The sequence below is a fragment of the Xyrauchen texanus genome, chromosome 8 (assembly GCF_025860055.1).
Source record: "Xyrauchen texanus isolate HMW12.3.18 chromosome 8, RBS_HiC_50CHRs, whole genome shotgun sequence".
Taxonomy (NCBI): Eukaryota; Metazoa; Chordata; class Actinopteri; order Cypriniformes; family Catostomidae; genus Xyrauchen; species Xyrauchen texanus.
The window spans coordinates 11,028,571-11,051,370 of record NC_068283.1 but is presented as its reverse complement, the minus strand read 5'-3'; the positions used below and the strand labels follow the sequence as shown (position 1 = coordinate 11,051,370).

General features: G+C 39.1%; 1 protein-coding gene across 1 annotated transcript; it reads right to left on the bottom strand.

The window, feature by feature from the left end:
* Nucleotides 1-1,304: 1,304 nt before the first annotated feature.
* Nucleotides 1,305-14,354, bottom strand: metrnla (meteorin like, glial cell differentiation regulator a). The gene is made up of 4 exons (XM_052132842.1): nucleotides 13,911-14,354; nucleotides 8,493-8,881; nucleotides 3,214-3,273; nucleotides 1,305-2,144 (listed from the first exon to the last, which is right to left on the bottom strand). The coding sequence occupies exons 1-4, from the start codon at nucleotides 14,006-14,008 to the stop codon at nucleotides 1,831-1,833; spliced, it is 861 nt and encodes a 286-aa protein (XP_051988802.1). The 5' UTR covers nucleotides 14,009-14,354; the 3' UTR covers nucleotides 1,305-1,830.
* Between the last annotated feature and the right edge of the window lie 8,446 nt (nucleotides 14,355-22,800).

The window sequence follows — 22,800 nt, the reverse complement described above, 5'->3', positions numbered from 1 at the left end:
CTAATCGCACATGGATGTGCTAGAAAAATTACGCAAGTTTTCTGCCATTGGATGCGCTTACTGGAAGATGCCGTTAGTATAAAGAGACAGTACCAATTAAGCTAAGTTGTACATATCAATGTACATACTAGTAAATATTACAAATGATGCAATTACACAATAAAAATGTAACAAATATACAGTACTGTGCAAACGTTTCAGGCACTTGTGAAAAACGTTGCATAGTGTCTTCAAAAAGAATGCCAAAAATAGTTTTCGTTTATTACTTAATGTCATACAAAGACCAGTTAACATAAAAAAGCTAAATCAATATTTGGTGTGGCCACGTTTGCCTTCTAAACAGCCCCAATTCTCCTAGATACACCTGGACACAGTTTTTCTTGGTTGTTTGCAGATAGGATGTTCAAAGCTTCTTGGAGAATTCACCACAGTTCTTCTATCTATTTAGGCTAATCTAATCTAATTAGGTCTCAATTGGTTCTGTCTCTTTACGTAATCTAAGACTGACTAGATGTTAATTGGGGGGCTCTGTGGGGGCCATGTCCTCTGTTGCAGAGCACCCTGTTCTCTACACTAAAGCTGAAGATATAAATAACCATCTTAAGACAAATGTTTTTGTGAAAAATCTTTAGTGCCTAAAAGTTTTGCACAGTACTGTATATATGCAACATATTATGCAATTTCAAGACATTAACTGAAGGAACAGACGGAGTTAGAATTTTTTTCAAAAGCTACAATGTGAACAATCTGATGATAAAATATAATTAGTAAAATTCATATTTTCGAATTGTACCTAGAAGCATTGCCTAAACGGTTCCTTTACAATTAAGAGCATTAGCTAAAAGAGAATTTATTTTATATGTAAGAAAAATGGAAATTGTAACTGAAATGTACCCATATGAATCGATATAGAATCAGATCGAATAGAGATCGGAATCAGATTGAATTGAGAGCTAGTGAATCGTAATTGAATTGGGAAATCTATATCAACGCCCATCCTGACTGGAGATATCGTAAATACTTGGGGGTTGGCCATTTTGAGTTGGGTCAGTAGTAACTACCCATATCACCTTAGCAACTGCATAGTAACTTGCTACAAATACATTTAGAACATCTTCAAACAACCTCCAAATACGTTACAATCTAGTTTGTAAATGTAAATAAATCATTTTTGAATATCTGACATTTTGTTCATAGATTAAATAGTAAAATTGCATAAAGGGATTGCAGAGCACTTCTCTATAATTTCAATAAAACACAAGCATGATTTGGTTCCAAAGAGAAAAACTTGTTTTAATCCTTGGAAAGACACATTTGTAATTGAACAGCCTGAAGAATAAACACAGGCAGGAATTGCACTTCAAATGTTCTTAAAAAATAAACATTAAAAAGCAGGCTTTTTCTTCAATATATTTCTGTCATAGAAACAACTGCAAAACTGTACAACAAGATTTTTACAAAGCATTTGGAAGTTCATTTAGAATTTTCTTCTTTCACATTTTTACACATTCAACAGTGAGGTCTGCTACATTGTGACCGTAAGAAAAATAAGACGTCAGAAAAACGTCTTAAGACATGACAGAAGAAATCCGCATTGGCTTAGTAATAAAAGTCCAACTTTATTTTTCTTTGCAAGATGTTTCAAGAGCTTGAGTCTCTGTCTCAGCCATTGCTGGGATAGCATGCAAGATGATTCGATTGCGGTATTCCAGTCTATACTGATTTATATCCACTCCTGTCTGCAGACACACACACATAGAGCGAAAGAGCTGCTCGGAGGGTCACAGTTTTTGAGCGACTGGGCGGACTGTGTGGTTTCCTGGAAAGAATTCAGTCTGTGTCCAAATGACATGGGTTTGTCCCTTGCTGCTTTGCGTCCTGATACACCCTAAGGAAGTCCTTGTACCGTGGGGCGCAGCTGAGCCAGGCCTCCCCGAATCGCACCGTCCCAGTGAAGAGGAACACGCCCTCCCCGGATTTAACCCTGCACTGTCTGGGCATCTTCATAAAGCCTGTCCAGTATTTGGCTTGGCCGCCCCCTGACACAAACACTTGTGTCTTCTGTCTGTAGAGTTGACTCAGGGACACAGCGACGGATGTCTGATCGTCTTCTTGTGTCACGCCTAGTATAGTACCCCGTGCCACTGTAGAGGCAGAGAGAGAGAAATTAATCTAAATAAACAACAGCTTTTATAATTGGACACAAAATTGCAGAGATGAAATGAACACGTATTTAACACAGTACTCACTGAAGAATTTTTTTATTATCAATTTATCATCCAAGTAGCATTAGCATTGTTAGTACATTTTGGAACAAAGACAAGAGGGAGTAAAGTGCCGTTCAGACTGCACGCATTTTTGTGTTAAAAAATGATAGACGAAGTGCAACAATGGGAAAAAATGCAAGTGTCTCGAGGAACATTTTAAAATTTGACAATGTTGTGTCTCATGCACAAGATGCTATGCAACCGTCAAAGACATATGTCTAGTGCATATTACTTCAACTATTAAAAAAATGGTGAATGGCCCCTAACATTTCTATTAAATCGCCAACGCCGATAATGTGAAGATTTCAGCCAATGTCGATAATCTCAAAATGGCCAGATATTGGTGGATTAATTGCCTGATACTGAATATCAATCTAGTACTACTCTTTAGAATCAAATAGAAATACATTTTAGTTTATTCAGTAGAATCTTATTAGATTCTTAGAGGATAATTTTTTGATACTTTAAGGTACGGTTAAATTGACATGTGCACTGCAAAATCTTGTAGGCGAAGAAGGCGTTGGTGGGTGTCGAGTGTGTGTGAAACCAGCAAAAAAATAATTTCCAAGCAGCCTCTATTTAATGCAGAACTTTATACTCCATGAGAGTAAAGTTAAAAGGAAACTCACTGCTAGAAGTATTGTCAAACCAAGCAACTTTCTATTGGTCAACAAGGCGAATTTGCCTGTCAAAGTTCACCAAACTTGAACTCCACATGAAATCCACAGAAAAATTATTCGCCGCCAGAAGTCATGATAGCCGTGCGGAATCCCATCGAGATGACTGTATTTTGCCATGCAAAGGTAAATGTGACTGCGCCTTTATGATGGCTTCCAAACAATGATAAAAAAATCCGATAACCATACCTGTACATATTTTTTCATGATTTCTGACAAGTGATCATCAAGAACATTAGACATTTCCTTAAAGCTGCTTCTTGTCTTACCAAAGTCACTGGTGCAAACCGCCAGGAGGACTTCAGCATCAGTGCAGGGTTGGCAGGGTGCTGTAGAGAAATCAAAAGAACGAAATCAGACAAAACACTTAAAACTTGCAACAGAAAGCAACAAAACAAGAACCAACGATGTCACGTCAATGTGCCCTGTTATCTTTTAGAAATCTCTCTAAGAAATCAACCCTACAGCACACTGATGTTTCTACACTAGCCATGTGCTCACAGCACACATTGGACCTTCAAAAGGCAAAATTAATTTCTGCCACAGATAGTTATTTATTGACAGTGTGGCGGCCGACTATATAGTCACCGCTTTGTTGCGCAACGCTTGTTGGTTTCTAACCAAACAGAAAAGCGGGGCGGCCTGCTAGAAAAGGCTCCTCATAAAAAAAAAAAAAAACATCTGTAGAAAACTGACAGGATGTTGCATTAGTGGCAATGGGGAAACTATTTTGCTTTTGGATGCACATTTTAAATAAAATAGTGGTGACCCAGCACAATACCAAAATTATAATACAAACGGCAAATAAAAATGTCTCTAAACTAAAACACTAATAATACCATGAACTACACAGGCTATGCAAAACTATGCAAAATTGAGTGTTTTGGTTTCTAAATATCCCTTGAATATCAATGATTTCATGCTCTCGGCCAATAATTAACTGAACAACACATATTGTGGTCGCCACAAACCAACTTAAACCATTTTTACATTTGCTTACATCATGTTCATGTTTTTTTTTTTAAATATATTCACATTTTCTTTTACTCTTGCACTTAAGGTTGTGTTTATGAGGTACCAGTTTGATACAGCATTTTTGAGGAAATTATTATTTTTTTTTATCCCTTTTCTCCCCAATTTGGCATGCCCAATTCTCACTAGGTCTTCATGGTGACACAGTTGCTCACCTCAATCCGGGTGGCGGAGAACAAGTCTCAGTTGCCTTCACTTTTTGAGACCGTCAATCTGCGCATCTTATCATGTGGTTTGCTGTGCATGACACTGTGGAGACTCACAGCATGTGGAGGCTCCTGCTATTCTCCGCAATCCACGCACAACTTACCACGTGCCCCATTGAGAGCGAGAACCACTAAATCGCAACCACGAGGAGGTTACACCACGTGACTCTACCCTCCATAGCAACCGGGACAATTTGCTCACACCTTAGGAGACCTGGCTGGAGTCACTCAATTCACCCTGGATTCAACTCGCGACTCCAGCGGTGGTAGTCAGCGTCAATACTCGCTGAGCTACCCAGGCCCCATGAGCATTTTTGAGGCTTATATAATCACTGCACTTGCCAAGTTCTTGCCTTAAAATCTTTGATTTGTTTGAGGTACTTAGTAGAAAGTAACTACTGTAGACATCCACAAGCAGAACTGATTATTTTGCTGTTTTTTATTTTATGTCTGTGAATTTTTGTGAAAGCACTTATTTTCAGTACTGTACTTAAAGTCTATACACATTTCCTGTTATTTTTTTGTGTTTTCTGTGCAATTGTTCGGAAAGTCTGCCATGCCATTATTTAAATGAATTTATCACCCTAAACAGCACATAGGAACAATATCAACTGTCACTAAACACTGTACAGGTCAATCAGACAGCTCTTATTAGTAGGCGGTTCATGGCCAATATAAGTTGGAATATGAACCAGACCTTTAGCAGTTTAGTCAAAGGTCTAGCTCCACAAGACTACTGCACTAGAGATCAACCCTTCCTCCTCTACAAAAACACACATGGCATCCTCACACCCCAATGCAAACGAGATCCAGCTGAGAAGAACTCAAACAAGCAGAAGCAACTCCAGGTACTAGGAGCTCTGGATAAAAAAATGGCAAAATGAACACACGTTGCACCACACGTCCACCTGTGCCAACAATCTAAAGAGAGTTGAACACTTTGTACTATTTTACAACCCATATCAGCACATGACAAGATAAAAACACTCCCTTGCTTTCAGGTTGCAGCTTATTCATTTTACTGCAACAAGGCAATCAGTGAAACCTAAACACCGCATGCTTCACATCGGCTTTGATCAGTGTGTTTTCTCTCTCCAAATAAATCAGGGCACTGTCGTGTGGCTCAGGGGTCATTACAGTCCCCATGCGCAGATATAATCCAGCACGTTTGTTTGGAGGGTCTTGACCCCCTCACACTTGCAGCCAGGCAAGGGCTGAGAGTGTGACCGGTTGATTATTTAGTTGTCTGTTATTGCAGGTGGGCTAGAGGCCTTCAAAATATATATTAAAAAAACATAATACTAACTTGACTTTTTCCAGAAGAAAATGTGTGCCAGTGCCTTTAGCCAAACGCTGTTTATTATAAGTATATAAACAATATATTTTAAGGCCACGCCCACACTAATACATTTCATTTGAAAACGCATCTATTTCTCTACGCTTTGACATTTCGTCCACACTGATGCAGCGTTTTTATCAGCAAAAATTTAGCTTTTTGAAAATGCTCTCCCAAGTGGATGAATCTGAAACCGCTGTATTCATGTTGTAGTGTGAACTGGGAAAAACGACATATCTGAAAACTATGACATATTTGTTGTCATGGGACACAGTCATGTGTCACATTCAACAATCAAGATGGCGGCCTGTGTTATAACAGCGCTGTTCTGCCTGATATTCACTTTGATAGCGTTGTTAAAGATAAATGTTACTTTGTACAACATTCACATTGCATTCCTTCAAAAATGATGGGAAGTTTACTTGGAATTGGTGTCCGAACATGGCAAAACACAAGGACGATTGTGTTTCAGACCAAAAATGCAACAGAGATTTTTCACATGTGCAGTAAGGTGATATAAGTTTTTATACGGTTCAGTGTGGGCGAACAACTTTTGGAAAATGCTTGAAAACAGCAGTGGACGGAGAGCGTTTCGAAAAAAAAATGCTGTTAGTGTCCGTATGAATGTAGACATAGCCTATGTTTATTACAACTATTCAGATATATGCAAATATTTAAGTAATTTGAGAGTGTATGGAGACCGACTCAGATGCGTAATTCGATGAATGGGATTTTTACTTTCGGTACTAGAGCAGCAACAAATAGTTAATCGAATAGCTCTTATATAAGAGGGATGTTAGTTACAGTGTTACAAATTACAAAGTGTCTGCCAGAATCATTGCCTACTGGTTAGCATACATGCTCCAACACATTGAGCCATGGTGGTGAAATTAATGGTGACACAATTTTGAATTTCACTTCGAAATTTCCAGATCCCATCCCCCCTTCACTTCTCTTTTCCTCTTTCTGTAAATTCAACTGCAAAAAGCCCAAAACTAAAAACAAAAAACAAATGTATATATAAAGTGTTGCATGGTTGCTGAAACTGGTGACCTTCACATAAGAGTGGATTTGATACTGTGTTTTCTATAATAGAAGTTGTGGGCGGGGAGAGCAGACAGGAGGTCAGCCAGTGTTGCCACACAAGGAGCAACGCACCACCAACAGGGCCAGAGGTCACCCAGTCATCAGCTCCGCAACAGCTGGTAGAAGCCAAAGCATCAAAGCTGGTGATCTTACAGAAGTCTAGGCCTTGAAGAGTTTTGATGTGAAGCGTTAATGCTGCTAGCATTCACATCCTGAACACTAAAGCCAGGTTTGGAGCACAGATGTTTGTTTTTTTTCAAAAGCTTTGCATGGCTCACATATAAAAGAACAGAACCACAGGAATGGACTGGCATCTTAGTCAGCAGCCCTCGCTGCCCCCAAATTAATGCAACGCTGCTGTGATCGCGACCACTTCCCATGCTGGTGGGGCGAAGGGGGAAGATAGTGTCCCTGCTACATCTGGTCCCCTTCACATTCCACGCTAATGGAGAAAAGATTCATATTCCACTCTGCTTGCATCCCAGCCACTTCAGAGACATGGAGAAAAGAGTAATGAAGGAAAAAGAGAGGGAGGGGCAGCCAGAGAAACAGAGGAGAAGAGTGGGAAAGAGGAAGAGAGAGTTGGAAAAAGATGGAGATAATATGTCCTTCCAACAGCTGGTGTCAGACACATTCCACAATGATGGAAAGCAACTCAATTCCAGCACAGCAGGTCAGCGTTCCAGAGGTGGAAGCAAAAAACCTCCTACTAGCTCGGAAAAAAAGAAAATAGGTCACCTTACAGATCTGCCTGCTCAGATAGCTGAAATCACAACCTTACTGCAAAAAAGGGGAAACATGTGACCTCTGATTCAAACAGACATCACTGCCCACATCAAACCACATGTTTAATGCCACACTGTTTAAAGTTACTATGCTTTACAGGACCAGTTCACCCAAAAATGAAAATTCTCTCATTATTTACTCTCCGTTTATGCCGTTCCATGCCTACAACTGTATCCATGTCTACAAAAATAATGAAAAGTGCTGTGTTTATCAGAGCCAATGAATGCATACCCCCCTGAGGGGGGAACACAGTGAACATTACTTCTGCTTTGTTTGGGAGCAGAAAAGAAGACCCGTTAAATGTTATATCTACAGGCTCTTTAGGCCATCTAGTTATTTGGTTTTGGCAGGTGCACCACTTGAAAATTAATTTCTAAAAAGAGGTTGACTGTTTAACAGGCTTTTCCGGAGTAAATCACTGATATAAGCAAAAGGGTGCTTCCAGCATCCCAGCGTGATACCAGTGGAACTATGCCACATGTCCTGGAACATACAGTCACTACGGCAAACAAGGTTCAAATCAGTATCACTTTCCAGTGCAAATATGAACACAGATCCACAATTCTCAGCACCACAGAGGGATGTATAATGTTTAAACATGGCTTTAGAAGACTTAAAATTAAGCACACATGAGGACTACATTTATGCATCTTTTTCTGTCCTCATTGGAGCTTGGCTGCCCCTGGTCTTTACTGTGGTTGTATGGAAAAGAGCAGCTCAGACAACTTCTTCTGTGTGGAAAAATATAATTACAAAAATTACACGAGGATGAGTAGATTTCCTTTAGCAGAAATAAGCAGGTTAGCAGAAGTTTCATTTATGAGTCAACTGCCCTTTAAAGACTTCACAAAATAAAATAAAAAACGTGTTTTGTAGCTTCTGGGTCCATGTCTGTTAGTTTTGAGGTCATTTATATGCTAATGCACTCCAAAAAGTTGACAATATCATCTTATAGAATATATACGCATTTTAAAATGTAGAGTTTTACTTTTATGTTCCCTGCCAAAACCTCCTCTTTCAGTAGGTAACACATCAATGCAAGAAAGAAAACTGCTGCTAAAGATGCCATTTGAAGATAGGAGAGAACATCAAAAACTCATACCAGATAATGAATATGGATCTGCTCCTGGTCTGTGGTTGACCAGCTCATACTGGAAGGCTGTGATTTTTCGGCTGATATCCTTTTGAGGCACAGCCTCGATGAACAGTGCCCCATCCTGGATGCTAAAACAGTGCACTCTCCCCTCCGCCTGATCTTCCTCACGGAGGAGTAATCGCAGTTTGCCCAGCCGGTCCAGGTAGATGCGGGTTCCACTAGACTCTTTAGATGGTTTGATACAGACGGAGAGAAGAGAGGCTGCTGGAGACAGCGTGTTAGGGCGCAGGTTGATGATGATTGCACCCGTGGGGTATAGCCACTCCAGGAACCCCTGGGAACAGCGGAGATACACCTGTTCCACATCCCTGGTGTGTCCCTCATGTGTCAGCCCACTATAACAAGGTGAAAAGAAGAAACAAGTTATAATCTCAGTTCCAAACCCTAGTGAGCTGCCTCAATGTCTACTTCCTACATAGGTGGATATCTTCTATGACAGCAACCTAAACTAAATGAATCCTAACTCTCTGGAAATGCTCTAAATAGTGTAGACAGCAACTTGCAAAAAGTGCTCCTCATGTGAAACTCAACTCACAGTCGATTCCAATAGTTTGAAGTATGAAAAAAAATATTTATTTTCATAACGTTTACTTCACAGATGTTAAAATACATATTTGATAACAGAATAAAATAATAAATGCTACTTCTGCGTCCCGTTACGCGTTGCATTTGGGTGTGTGCTCTAGCCTTTCAAAGTATACTCTTTTGACCGTGAGCCTGTATGGAAGCGTTCCCCATATACGCACTATGCTTTGTGATACTCTTTACTACAGTCAACACCAGACGCATGTGCAGACAATGTGCACTGACACGGACTGTCCACATGTCTAGAAAAACTGGGCTGCTCATGGACGGTATGCATGTACTGTGCTGATGATCAAATTTGCAATGTTTCGGCACGTGGAAGACCGAAGTATACATTGACCTTAGGTCAAAAGTATATTATCCTTTTTTAATTTTACTATACATATGATACTTTTGTTAATCGGCCATGTGGGCACAGTTATCAGCCAATGAATTAATCTCAGAATGGAAAAAATATTGGCCTTGCTAATATATCAGTCGTCAATCAATACTATTGTCAGCTACTACATTTAAATCAAATTTGTTTCAGAAATTAGAAATATTTTTCAGAAATATATTTATAGTCAACATTTCTCTTGACTTCACCTTCCTTCTTGGATGATTTTTGGTTAAAGTACTGTATGTTACTAATGTTTTTCATGCGGTGGTATGTCTTGTACTGTACACATGACGCAAATTTCATCGTTGACACAGTGGGATATCCGGGATTCTTGCGCGTATATCCGCATGCAGCAGAGTTTTTCAAGACTTGCAGACAGCCCGCATCTTTCCACGTTGTCGCCATATTTGATGCTAAAAGAGTATTACAAAGCAGTCATATTGTGCTTGCATCAAATGCATCCATTTGGGATCGTGGTTAAAAGACTATAATTTGAGAGGCTCAGGTGCTCAACCACACACAAGATAAAACGGTATGCAGAAAAGCATATTTGCTTGCTTTAAAATGCTGTCAAGGTAGGCAACTCACTTGGTTTTTGAGCTATAGTCAATCCTTTTGTAATATTACTCACCAAATACTGACATATTGTTGAAAAAAATACTGATTCAATTGTAACCAGGTAAGTACTTAATTACTTTTATCCAAAGTATATTTTAAAGCAAGTTAACCTGGCTCAGGGGGATACATTGCTTTTGTTGTCTTGCACACGGTTGGGCGCGTGGTCTTTTATAGTATACTTTTTAGATTGTAAGTGAACACGAATACTGACTATGTGCACACATGAGGATTGATTGTGTGTCAAGAAAAACTGGGCTACACAAGGATGGACCACGGCAACTGCGCTGATGACGAAATTGCGTGCGTGTTTCGATCAGCAATGTGGACAACCGAAGTAAACTTTGGCCTTAAGGCAATCCCCTAAATAATTGTGCCTGGATATTCTGTGAGCTTTACTTTAGCTGCCTTGTATCTGAAAGAGCAAAGGAAACTTCAAACATTAGGGGAATTGTTCTCAACAGTCTGCGCTAGAGTTGAGTCAAAAGCTGAACCTTATATCAAAGAAAAGCTTTTCTCTGAGCAGGAGTACTGAACATAATGTCTTTTCACACAAGGTGTTAAGACCCACGTGCAAGACCCTCATGTGCAGACGTGTGTGTGCGCACACACACACACTAACCGTCTCTCTTTTCTTCTCTCCATTCTAATGATTTGGCAAGATCCAGCACTGGCATACTGTGTGGGTAGGATTTTTGCATCTTAAGTCAAAGAATCCTTGGACACACGGGCCTGTCCGCAGACAAGGGCGGAGACAGTAGCCAAACCTTGCATTTGCAAGTGCAGGTCACGCACTGAATCTCCCCTGGCTTTCGACTCCTCAAAAACACGTGGAGCTGCATGTCCGGGTAGCAGTCCTGCCTAGGGTTGCAACGGTATTAGGATTTCACGGTATGATAACCATCTCAGAAAATATCAATGAAAATGAGCAAACACTTTATTATAATTAAAACTTGAAACCATAAAATAAAATAAAAATAGCATGTAACTATAATATGTTATATAACTAAAGCATGTTAGTTTACATGTTAAATGAACTACTAAATGAAAAATAACATCAGCTGTGTGAGCTTTTAAAGTAATGTCCTATGATTATTAACAGTTAACATGTACTGTAGATGACAGTGAGGTCAGACTGCTCGTGTCTGCATCTTTAACTCAGTGGTTCTCATCTGGTTTTGCTTCAGGACAGATTTTACTTTGGAAATCAAGTGACTACCCACCATAGTAAAAATGTACCATATTTAATGTATCCTGGGTTGCATTTCCTTTTTATGTTGCATAGTTTTTTCATAGTTTTCAAGTACAAGGACATGCTTCAAGTGACATTATTTGTGTTGTGATGTCAACAACAAAATCTACCGGAAGTTGTCTCTCCCCCCTTTTAAGAATTGAAAAACATGTTTATTTATATGAGCCCATTATTATCCTGTTTGTTTCCTAATTTCAAACATAATTCAAACAGAACATACATATTACACACGAGGAAAGGCTCCTCATTATCATGGTTAGGTCAGTGAAGCTAATCTTAAATAATAGTAATAAAAACAACAACAAATGATAGTATTTATGAAAAAATAAATATTAGCTGAAACACATCTTGAAAAATGCCACTGTTGATATAAAATGAGGTCTAATAGATTCTACCTTTAGATTATTTCATATGAAACTCAAAATATAACAGTTCCTCAATGCTGTTTGGCGTGTAAGGGCTGTCTACTGTTTGAGAGGTTTGACTTGACTTCCTCCGTAATGCTTTAAATTACAAAAGTCTCACTAGAATTGAAATTGGTCACATCAGTTTTGAGGTCTGTGCTCCGCAATATCGAGGGAAGCCCAGTTGTTGCACACATCAGAGAGCGGTGTAGATCATCATCGTGAGCTGGTTCCATTACACTTGCGCAAAAGTGCAGATGAGAAGCTTTTAGCTGATTGTGAGATTATCATTAAATCTGCCTCGCAGTCCTAAATAGGCTATAATTTGTGCGGCCACCAAAATATCTTCAATGGGAGAACCACGACATTGTTCTTTCTCTGCTTCCCGCGACCCAGTCCGAATAGACGCGCTCACGTGTGCACACACACACACACACACACACACACACACACACACACGCCTCTCTCTGACATTTTCTCCTCTGCATGTGGTGCAAGTTGATGAGTCTAACAGGCAGTCGAGGAGGAAAGGAGATGCGCACGCGCAGGTGAGATTCTCCATCCGGTTGCATTTCTTTCTCAATACCGTAGATAAGCAAATGTACATGGAATGATAACAGTCAATTTTCATACTGTGGTATACTGTGAAACCGGTATACCGCTGCAACCCTAAACCTGCCGCTGTCCACCAGCCGCACAAAAGACTCTCTCCACTACTTTTAGACATCATGCTGGGGATCCACACCTTAAGTCTGCGGCTCACTGTAAGTTTGGCAGAAAATAAGCCATCTGCTTCTGAATCCTCGACCAGTTCTTCAATCAGCAATTAATTTAGACCTGCTGCAAGTGGGGTCACCCAAACTCCACAATCAGATCTCATCAAAATGAGAGGTGAGGTCCAAAACATCATGTGCAGCCCGGGGTGACACATGCTCAGAGCAGACTCACAAGCAGTCGGCTTCTCATTTATAACGTCTCCTCTTTAATTACCAACATTTGAAATTCAGCTCAGCAGTAATGAAAGGCTGAACTACGACCAACCAAATCAACACCAGATTATGGCTGCACACTCAAGAGTACAGCACATTCACTCTTATTATTATTGTGAAAAGACTACAGAGACTCAAAAAATGGAATGTTAAAGGAATTCTTAAAAGGAAGGGAGCAATTGTTGAGGAATAATAACAAACCTGTTATGAGTTGAAGTAAGGTTGTGGGAAAATCAGTAGCATCAACAAAACTCCTCATTAGTTAAAGATTTATTACCGAGCCAGACAAACCAAACAGCCTTCAGATTTAATTGCACGTTATGGTTGAAAGGTTTAAAGCCTCTTTGACCCACTAAGATTGTAATACATAAAAAGCTCTTTATATGCCCTTAAGTCACCAAAGTTCTTCTGGATTTTCTAGAAAACATTTTGTATATTTGTTAGCAGTGTGTACATAAGCCCTATGCTTATTACACTATTTGAAATTAAATTATCTGTACAACCAAAGAATACAGATATTTGCATATTATAAATATGTGAATAACTTTGGTTAGTTCAAATCAAGCCACTGCTTAGATAGTTCCTGCTTTGTCTTTTCTAAATGTAGAAGTACTTTCAGTGCAGACTGTCAAAAAGATTGTCAGAATGGAAATAACTATCCTGACCAAGAAAACAAATGAATAATAATAATAATAAACAAATTTTAAGAGTGTAAGAAAATAATAATAAAATGTACCAAATATTTATGCAGAAAACTACAATCACTACTACTACAACTACCCACATCAATACCATTAACGAAAGGCTAGTAAAAATACTGGAAATAATAATTATATATTAGCACCACTCAAAACATCAACACTAATATTAATAAATGGTAAGAGGCCAAATACTAAAAATATTATTTAAATATAACACATTTTATAATTATTATAAGATAACTACTATTTCTACTACTACTTCTAATTATTATTATAATTAAATAATAATTCATTATCAAACATTTTAAAGTTTTAACAACATTTATAAAAATTTACATTACAGACTTTAAAATGAGTTCGATTTAGAATTAAAAATTACTCTATTTACGATGTAAATATTAATGCAACACTGTAATAAACACATTGGAGCGCGTCTCACCTGCCCCTCCAGCTGCACTGGTCGCTTGAGTACTGGGAGCGCGCAATCCGACACAGAACCAGAACCGACAGCAAATACGCCAAGAACGGCGAGAGCATGTTTGTCCCACCGCTGTCCACTTCTCCCCCAGTGCGATACTTGATAGAGCTGCTTTGCAGGTGCGAAATAAAACAGTCAACTGTTTGTATTTGCACTACATCGTCGTTTTTCTTCCAGACTGATTCACTTTTTTACGGCCGGAATTTCCTCAAGCAGCGCAAGTAAAGCCGAAAGTCCGAGAGGCAGGCGCGCTCACTCACTTACTCACTCACTCACTCACTCACTCACTCCATGTTGCGCGCAGTGAGCAGCAGCGCTCTAGGCAGCTCTACTCGAGTGAAGGCGGCGGCGTCGCGCTGATGGATCCAAGCACAGACGCTCGCTGAAGTTTGAGGAACGCGCACGCGCAGTGAGCAGCAGCGCTTTTACTCCAGCGAGGCGCGTTCCTAAAGAGTTCAATGAGCGGCTCTTCATGGATTCCTCTGCGCGTCATCGCCAGCTGACTGAAACGTGACGCATGCGCAGAAACGAACTATGGTTCATTTCTTCATTGAGACCAAGTGTAGCAATTTCGCGAGACCTAGGCTTGATTTTGTCATAGAATTGCAAATTTATCCTGTTAAATGTCAAATATGAGGTGATCAATTTTATTTTCTTACCCTTACAAACTTATAGCCTACCATGGTACACATAGGGTCCAAACGTTTGCGACCATCGTTGGAAATGGCAATTTGAGTGCAAAAATGTAGTACATATCATAAATTTGTAATATTTTGGAATGCCTCTCAAGTTAACATGGACAACTCAAGGTTGTGGAAAATCTAATTTTTTTTTTTAAGTCTCTGCAGATCCCAATGTAGCTTTCTGCAAAATTCCATCCCTACTATAGATTTATATTGAAAAATCGGATCAATTGCCATTCCTACTATCTTGGATTGTAATACCATGTAATGCTATGTAAACGGTAATATGGTACATGAAGAAGGTAATCGGTTAGAATCATGGTTTATATCAAAGTACTGTGGTATTACCATCTAATGCCATCACTGTGCATGGTACTGACAAAGTAGGCCAATAGGTTAGTTTTTTAAGAGAACACTGGAAAAATAGTTGTAAGATTTATTTTTAATTTCGCAGGTTTTTCTAAGTACATTTTAATGGTATAAAATTAAGTAAAATCTACTTAACTTCATGACATAATATTGAAGTGAGTGAGCAAATTTAACTTAAACGTTTCAGTTAATAGAGTAACTTGTATATGTACATTAATACAGTAACTTGTAGCTTGTATATATGGTACAGAAACTTAATAAAATGTATTACAACACATCACATTTTGAACTTTTAAATCCGTGTTTAATCATGTACCACGTGACATATGGAAGCATTCCATAGGGAAGTTTAATGCATGCTATGCAGTCTATTAGACGTAATCACCTTGCATTACTGGCGATAGAAACAAGATACAGAGCTGCACGCCTCAACACTTGGTGAAAAAAACATGAGGACAGTAACAATCAACAGCTATTATTTTTTACATAAATGGGTAATTTTGAGTAGAAAAATTACTTTCAGACCACAAAACAAGAAGTTATCATACATAACAAATAAATCAACAATAAAAACATTAAACTTGCAATAAACTTGCAAACAGTGAAACCATGCAAGCATTAATTATTGAAGCCTGGTGCACGTTGAGAACCCCAGCTTTGAAAGGTTAAGTAAAACTAACTTATTTTATTTACCAAATTAGTGTATATATATGGCAAGGTTTTCCACTTTGGACTGATACATTATGATGAATTGTAAAGATAAAAACAATAATAAATAGTATTTACTTATAAACTATAGCTTTAACTTTTACATGTTTGAATTGAGTACAAATGTAGAATTTAGTAAATATTTTCAATTTCACGCTTAAACTTACTTAATGAATGTAGACATTTCTTAACCTTTTCTCTATATTTACTTCACCACAATATATATATTTTTTCCACTGAATTGTTACAAAAATTAACTAATTATTTATCAGTAAACTATCCTACTCTGGCCTCATGGTTTGCAGTTTATTGGGCTTTATTCACAATTTCACATGGACTTGTCTTATTAAAACTGCTGCATATAAAAGAGTTTTAGTTTTCACATGAAAAGTAATATTCTATTCATCCTCAAATCTGGTCAAGAAACCTGTTAGGCAGGAGAGACTAGGTGTCAGAGACAGTTGTTTAACACTGGTTTAACAGTACATGGGGTGTGTGTGTGTGTGTGTGTGTGTGTTTGTGTTGTATTGATAAAGACTGACTGCTGGCCTGCTGCTGTCTCTCAGGATAATGATACAGCTCCTCCTTAAACAAAAGCAGCGCGTGCATGTCAGGACAAGAACACCACAAATCAGAGACAACTGCAGATATTTTCACATATTATGCCTTCTCTGTGACAGCTTACATGCTTCTATGTCTTTGAAGAGACAACAAGCAGATATTCTTTAACATATAGTATATAGCATATTTACTGTAAACAGTTCATATATATACAGTTCATTTTAGGTTTCATAATCCCAAGTCAACCTCTAAACATCCCACATTCATGACCTTTGGTTGCTGAAAGGGTTTCTGTTTAGTGTATGGGGATCTCATTTTGTATGTTGGCTGACAGCTGTGCCCCTCTGTTTTAACTTTTCTTTATTACATCAAGAGAAAAGATTAGAAAGGATATAACAGCAGCTTCCAGGAAGAAGAAAACAAAAAATGAACAGGTTGCTACATAGGGCCGGACCTAGGGTTTTGGGGGCCCTAAACAAAAATAGTGTATGGGGCCCTACAGGTTTCTAAAAAATTCTAGTTAATTTAGAAAAAATATACGAAATGAAACATACTACGTTTCATTGATACGGTTGTGTAATTGATTGGCAAAAAAATAAATAAATGGGGGTGGTGGGTGGGGCCCCAAACCAATCACGGGGCCCTAAACAAATGTTTAGTTTGTTTATTGGGTCGGGCCGGCCCTGTTGGTACATTTAAACAGGTATCTTTTTTCCACACCTGCCAATAGCGAGTGAATTGAGAAAATAAAAATCAGCCTAGAAAAAACTTTGAGGTAAACTAATTTTTAGGTCAGTTATATCACTAATCCATGTATTGTTTTCCTTTAAGTTTAAGTTCCTTACAGTTCATGGCAACTATTTTTACTGCAATTTGGCAAGTGTTAATTTTGATCCCTGCATGTAAGTGAGATGCACACACTGGAGATTCAGAAGGAAAGAACTGGAGATTTTTTCTGGCTGCGTTTGGCTTCTATTATTGGCTAGATTTGTGCAGAGAATGAGTCACCCTGAGCTATGAACCATAATTCCCCACAGTGAAAACAAATGCAAAGTGAAGTTTGCTGTTGTCAAGGTGTGTATGTGTGCATGAAGAAGGAAACCAGAGGATGAGAGAACCATGCATCATAGTATGACATCACCCCTCACTGATACTCTTGTCCATGTTACGAAAAACACTTTTTTCACGCTTTGTAAATTGAGAACCAATCCCTCATGGAGATAACAGTACCTAAACAGTGAGGCAGGAAATTAACCAACCAGCTGTCCTGTTCAAGTGCATTGCACAGAGGAAGGAGCACATGCTGCATTGTTCATGCAGTTTCACAATGCCGGTAATCACAGGAAATGTTTGAAAAAAACATTTAAATGCGCTCTCTGTGTTTACATGCACAGATTTCTGTCCATCGGAATCAATTCTAATTGCAGATATACAATGTGTTCTGTTTAGATGTGCAGTACTATAAACTATGCAATATAAATTTTATTATACAGTAAATGTAGCAAAGTGGATACATTTAATGTAAATTAAGAACCGTAGTTTTGCAACACCGGAGATTTGCTACAACTGCTTTTCGGCACTTATAAATGTGAGAACATACATTGTGCCAGAGAGCTCCCTGTTTTTTTTTTATCAGTTGATAAATCTTTGGGTAAATATCAAATTTGACACAAAATGCTTATAAATTGCATTAAATGTGTGTTCAGAAGAGTCCTATGTTAAAATTGAGCTTTTGTTATGGATAATTTTTTAAGAATGCATCCGCGTGTGTGGAGTTTGACCACGTTTGATGCACATGTGCAAGAACTGGGTATGTCAATTTTGTATTAGTCATATCTTATTTAATGATTTATAGCCCAGAGTGTTTTCCAATTGGGTGAACATTTGTTAAACTGTTATTCATATCCTTAAAGCCCGCTTAAAAATGCATACAATGCTTTGAGTGATTTAAGCATGTGTTAAATGCATAAAATGCTGTGAATGATTGTGGCAGGTCGTGATCCTACACACCCGGTCCCGTATTAGGCTAAACAAGCCTCCGAGAGGGATAAAGATCGACTGCAGAGGATTGTGCGAGAGAGAGAGATCGTTTACGGACACGTCTGTCATGTGTGTGTTTGTCTTTTAAGTTTGTCATTAAAACTATTATTTATTATCAAGCTGGTTCTAGCCTCCTCCTTTACATTGACTCCTTTACACTGGTGCCGAAATCCGGGAAGGAGGAGGGATATGCCGTAGTAGAGTTCTCGCCACTACCGTCCACCCCAACGGAGCAGCCGCGGCCATCTGCCGGGGGACGAGGAGCCCAGCCGCCTAGAAGAGGACGACGGCCGCCGACTGCGAGGGGAGAAGGGGCTCCTAACTGACTGCCTTGAGCAGTCAGGGCCGCTGCCAGGGGTGGGGGAGACCCCTTCTGTTCCCCGAGAACACGGCGCGGCTGCCCAGAGAGTGGCAGGGCAATCTGCCAGTTAAAAGGATCTGGATGAAATATCGTCCCCTGCGCCTGAGACAGAAGGTCCCTCCTCTCCGGAATCGCCCAAGGCCAATGCGGCACTATCAGTATGAGGCAGGACCCTTGCTGGCGAACTCTGGCCAGAACTCCCGGGAGCAGAGAAACCGGAGGAAACTCATACAGGCGCATTTTGGGCCATCGCGTCCAGACCCAGGGTGACTCAGAGAGAAGTAGAGGGTACATTGTGCTGTCTGTTGGGAGGCGAAGAGGTCCACTTCTGCTCTGTAAAATCTCAATCAGATTTGTCTCATTACCTCGGGGTGGAGTTTCCACTCCCCCGTCGGTATTTTCTGTCTGGACAGTAAATCCATTCCCACATTCAGGCATCCAGGGATATAAACTGCTCTGATTGACAGGAGCTTGCCCTGGGCCCAAAGGAGAATTTACCATGCCATTATGTTTAGCTGGCGTGACCATAGACCTCCTTGATGGTAAGAGACTACCGCTGTGTTGTCCACCCGCACCAGGACATGGCAGCCTCTCAGATACAGGAGGAAGTACTTCACGGCCATTAAAACAGCCATCAACTCGAGACAGTTGATATGCCAATCGAGCTGATGACCCTCCCATTCCCCTTGAGCTGGACGACCACTTAAGACCGCTCCCCAGCCCGACAGGGAGGTGTCTGTCGTTAGCAACTTGCGACAGCAAGACGCACCTAGGACTGTCCCTTGTATGAAACGGTCTCATGTGCAGAAGGCCCAAAGGAATCACCAAGGACGCAGATGCCATGAGACCTAGTATTCGTTGATACTGATGAAAAGTGCAACCTTGGCCTAGCCTGACTTTGCTCAGGGTATTCTGAATGGTCTCGATTCGATTGGGAGACAATCGTGCCCGCATCATGATCAAATCCCATACAATCCCCAGATACGTAGTTCTCTGAGTGGGAGAGAGAACGCTTTTCTTGCCGTTGAATCTCAAACCCAGAGAAACCAGATGAGCTAAGACGATATTCCTGTGCTGTAATGCCAGCTATTGTGACTGTGCATGTATCAGCCAGTCGTCTATATAATTCTATATGAAAATATGCATTCATGAGATCGATCATGACTAACCAATCGTGATGTTGGATTTGACACACGACCGTCTTGACGGTTAACATCTTGAACTCATGCCTTGACTGAGTGATTCAAGCCTCGAAGGTCTAAAATCGGATGCAATCCCCCATCCTTCTTGGGAACCAGGAAGTATCTGCTTTAGTAACCTGACTCTCTCTCTGGAAGGGGAACATGTTCTATTGCCCCTTTGACCAAGAGGTTTTGCAGTTCTTTCAACAGTAGATGTGCTTGTTCTGGTTTCACGGTAGTGGGGACCATGCCATTGAAACGCAGAAGAAGGCAAACTAATTGAATTCTGTAGCCTTTTTCTACTGTCCTTAGAACTTTTCGTACAATACGAAAAGTTAATTTTGATCTAAATCACACATTGCACACAGAAGATATGAGACACTTCCTGTTTCCAATTTTCGCCACTAATTGAATGCCTCGCCATGGCAACACCATTTGATATATAAAAAATATGTTCACAATTTAGCCCCCCTGCATCCCTGATAGTGGTAGATGTAGAGATGAAATTACCATATCATTTGAAATATCTATTTGAGTGCTTGAATAGGTCATTAAGAACGACTGTTTGTCAAAATAGGTAATTTAAAATAATCCCTTATTGTGCATAAAATAATTAGTATTCATGAGTTTTGCAGCACTGCCACCCAAAGTACTGTTTTCCTAGAGTTTATATTTATTTAGAACTAACTTTGTTAATGTTTGTTAATGAGTTAATAGTCCCTTTCAAATGGTTTATTCCAAGTTGTTACAAAGCATTTTATTCGCAGAATAACATTGGATGTGCATGCATTCTCCATCCATGGGTCCTGCATAAGGTGATTTTTTTTCCAGATTGGCAGTTTTATGTCAAGCTAAGGAAAATGTATAATTTGTTTATGTGTTTAATAGACAATGTATTGGTACTCTGGAGAATTTTTTTTTATGTTGGCAAATCAGTAGCAAAATTGTTACTGTGTGGTTCCGGTGGAAATGCAGTTGTATCACAAATTCATGGATATTTATAATTTGATTGTGACTCCAATTAATGAACTAGTAATTGTTGCATTGAAGCTTGGTACCTTAATCCATAAGTACTACGCATGGGCGCATTCTTTTGTGTTGCAACCCCTCATAGTATATAGTACAAATATATGAACTCTAATTGCATTTATTCGTATATGGCCATACACCAGATATAAATATCAGACAACGTAAATATTGCAACAGGCCTGATTATTAAATCCTCATTTGTGTTTTTAGTTAACAGATTTACTGTACATCAATTTTAACATTTGATAAGTTTTCTTGCATTACCTAACTGCACCATCATTTGATGACCAAACGTTCAAATGTAACTGATTACTGGAAAAGTAAAATTCCTATATTTGTAACCAGAACGTAACTCTGGAACAGTGCCAATCCGTCATTGTGATGTTGTGACAACATCGAGGAACAATAGTTTTTGTTGGTTACAAGTTACAAGGCAGACATGCAGTAGTCAAAACTAATTTATGTCCTTATTTTCCCAACATAATTTAAAGGCCATTTAAATAGTTGTGCGTATGAATAATAAATGCAGACTATAAGTTAATATTCTTCATTTATTTTGAAAGAGAACAGAGAAAAAGTGCACCAATAAAAGACATTGAGACCTATTGCCACATAATGGCAACACAATTACTATCACAAGGTAGGTGAGGAATAAGGATCTAAATGCAGCTTTAATGTAAACAAAAGATGAACACGCTAACTCAGAATATAAGAAAACAAAACGCAGGAAACCAGCACAGAGCATAAACCAAACATGCAAAGACTGACACACAACCAGGGAAAACAAGAAACACCTGGGGAAACAATAAGGGAATGAGGAACACCCGGGGAAATAATAAGGGAGAACCAATCATGAAGTAAAACTACAAAAGGACTACAAAACAAACAGGAAACAGGAAAGTGGGAACTAAACAAGAATTTCAACATAAAAGTCTAGGCAAAAGACAGGGAATATATGACAATTACAAGGCTAAATGACTTCTGCGCTCATATTAAACTCTACCTAGACCAACTTAAATCCTAATGCATTGAATTACATTTATTAATTTAATTTAAAGTGATATATGTATAAAAATGGTAAATTACTTCATTACAATATAATCTTCAGATCTACATAATTTTTTCAATAAATAATTATTTTAAATTATAACAAAAAATGTAATTAATGAGTTAGCAATAAAATGAAAGCGTAACAATTTAAAATGAATATATATATATATATATATATATATATATATATATATATATATATATATATATATATATGTGTGTGTGTGGCAGACCTCTGCCTTTCCTATGGAGGATGCAGGAGGTGGGTGAACGATCCACATTAGACTTGTTTCCAAACTTTTTAGTGTACATCAAAACATAAACGTCCTTTTCTGCAAAATAAACAAACACATTCAACAACACTCAACAGCCTTGCTTTTCAGCAGTCACTGTGGCACAGTCACACACAACTTCGTGTGTCTCTCTCTCCCCATCTGCTGCTGTCTTCTCTGTCTTCTCTCATTAAATAATTCTGCCGCTCCTCCCTGGAATGCGAGAGCAGTGTGCAAACAGTTGGAACTCATTTACCATTTATCTCTCTGGCCACGCTCTGCCCTGATGCCGCTCGGCCATACCCTGCTTGCCACAATATAGATAGATAGATAGATAGATAGATGGATGGATGGATGGATGGATGGATGGACCGGACAGATGGACGGATAGATAGATAGATAGATAGATGGATAGATAGATAGTAGGGGTGTAACGGTTCAAATTTCTCACAGTTCAGTTGGTATCGTGGTTTTAGGGTCACAGTTTCTTTACAGTTCGGCATTTGATATGTTCAGATTTTTTTTTTACTGCCAAATCCAAAATAAATATATTCTATTTGGTAACAGACACTTCAAGAGATTTGCCCTCACTGCAAG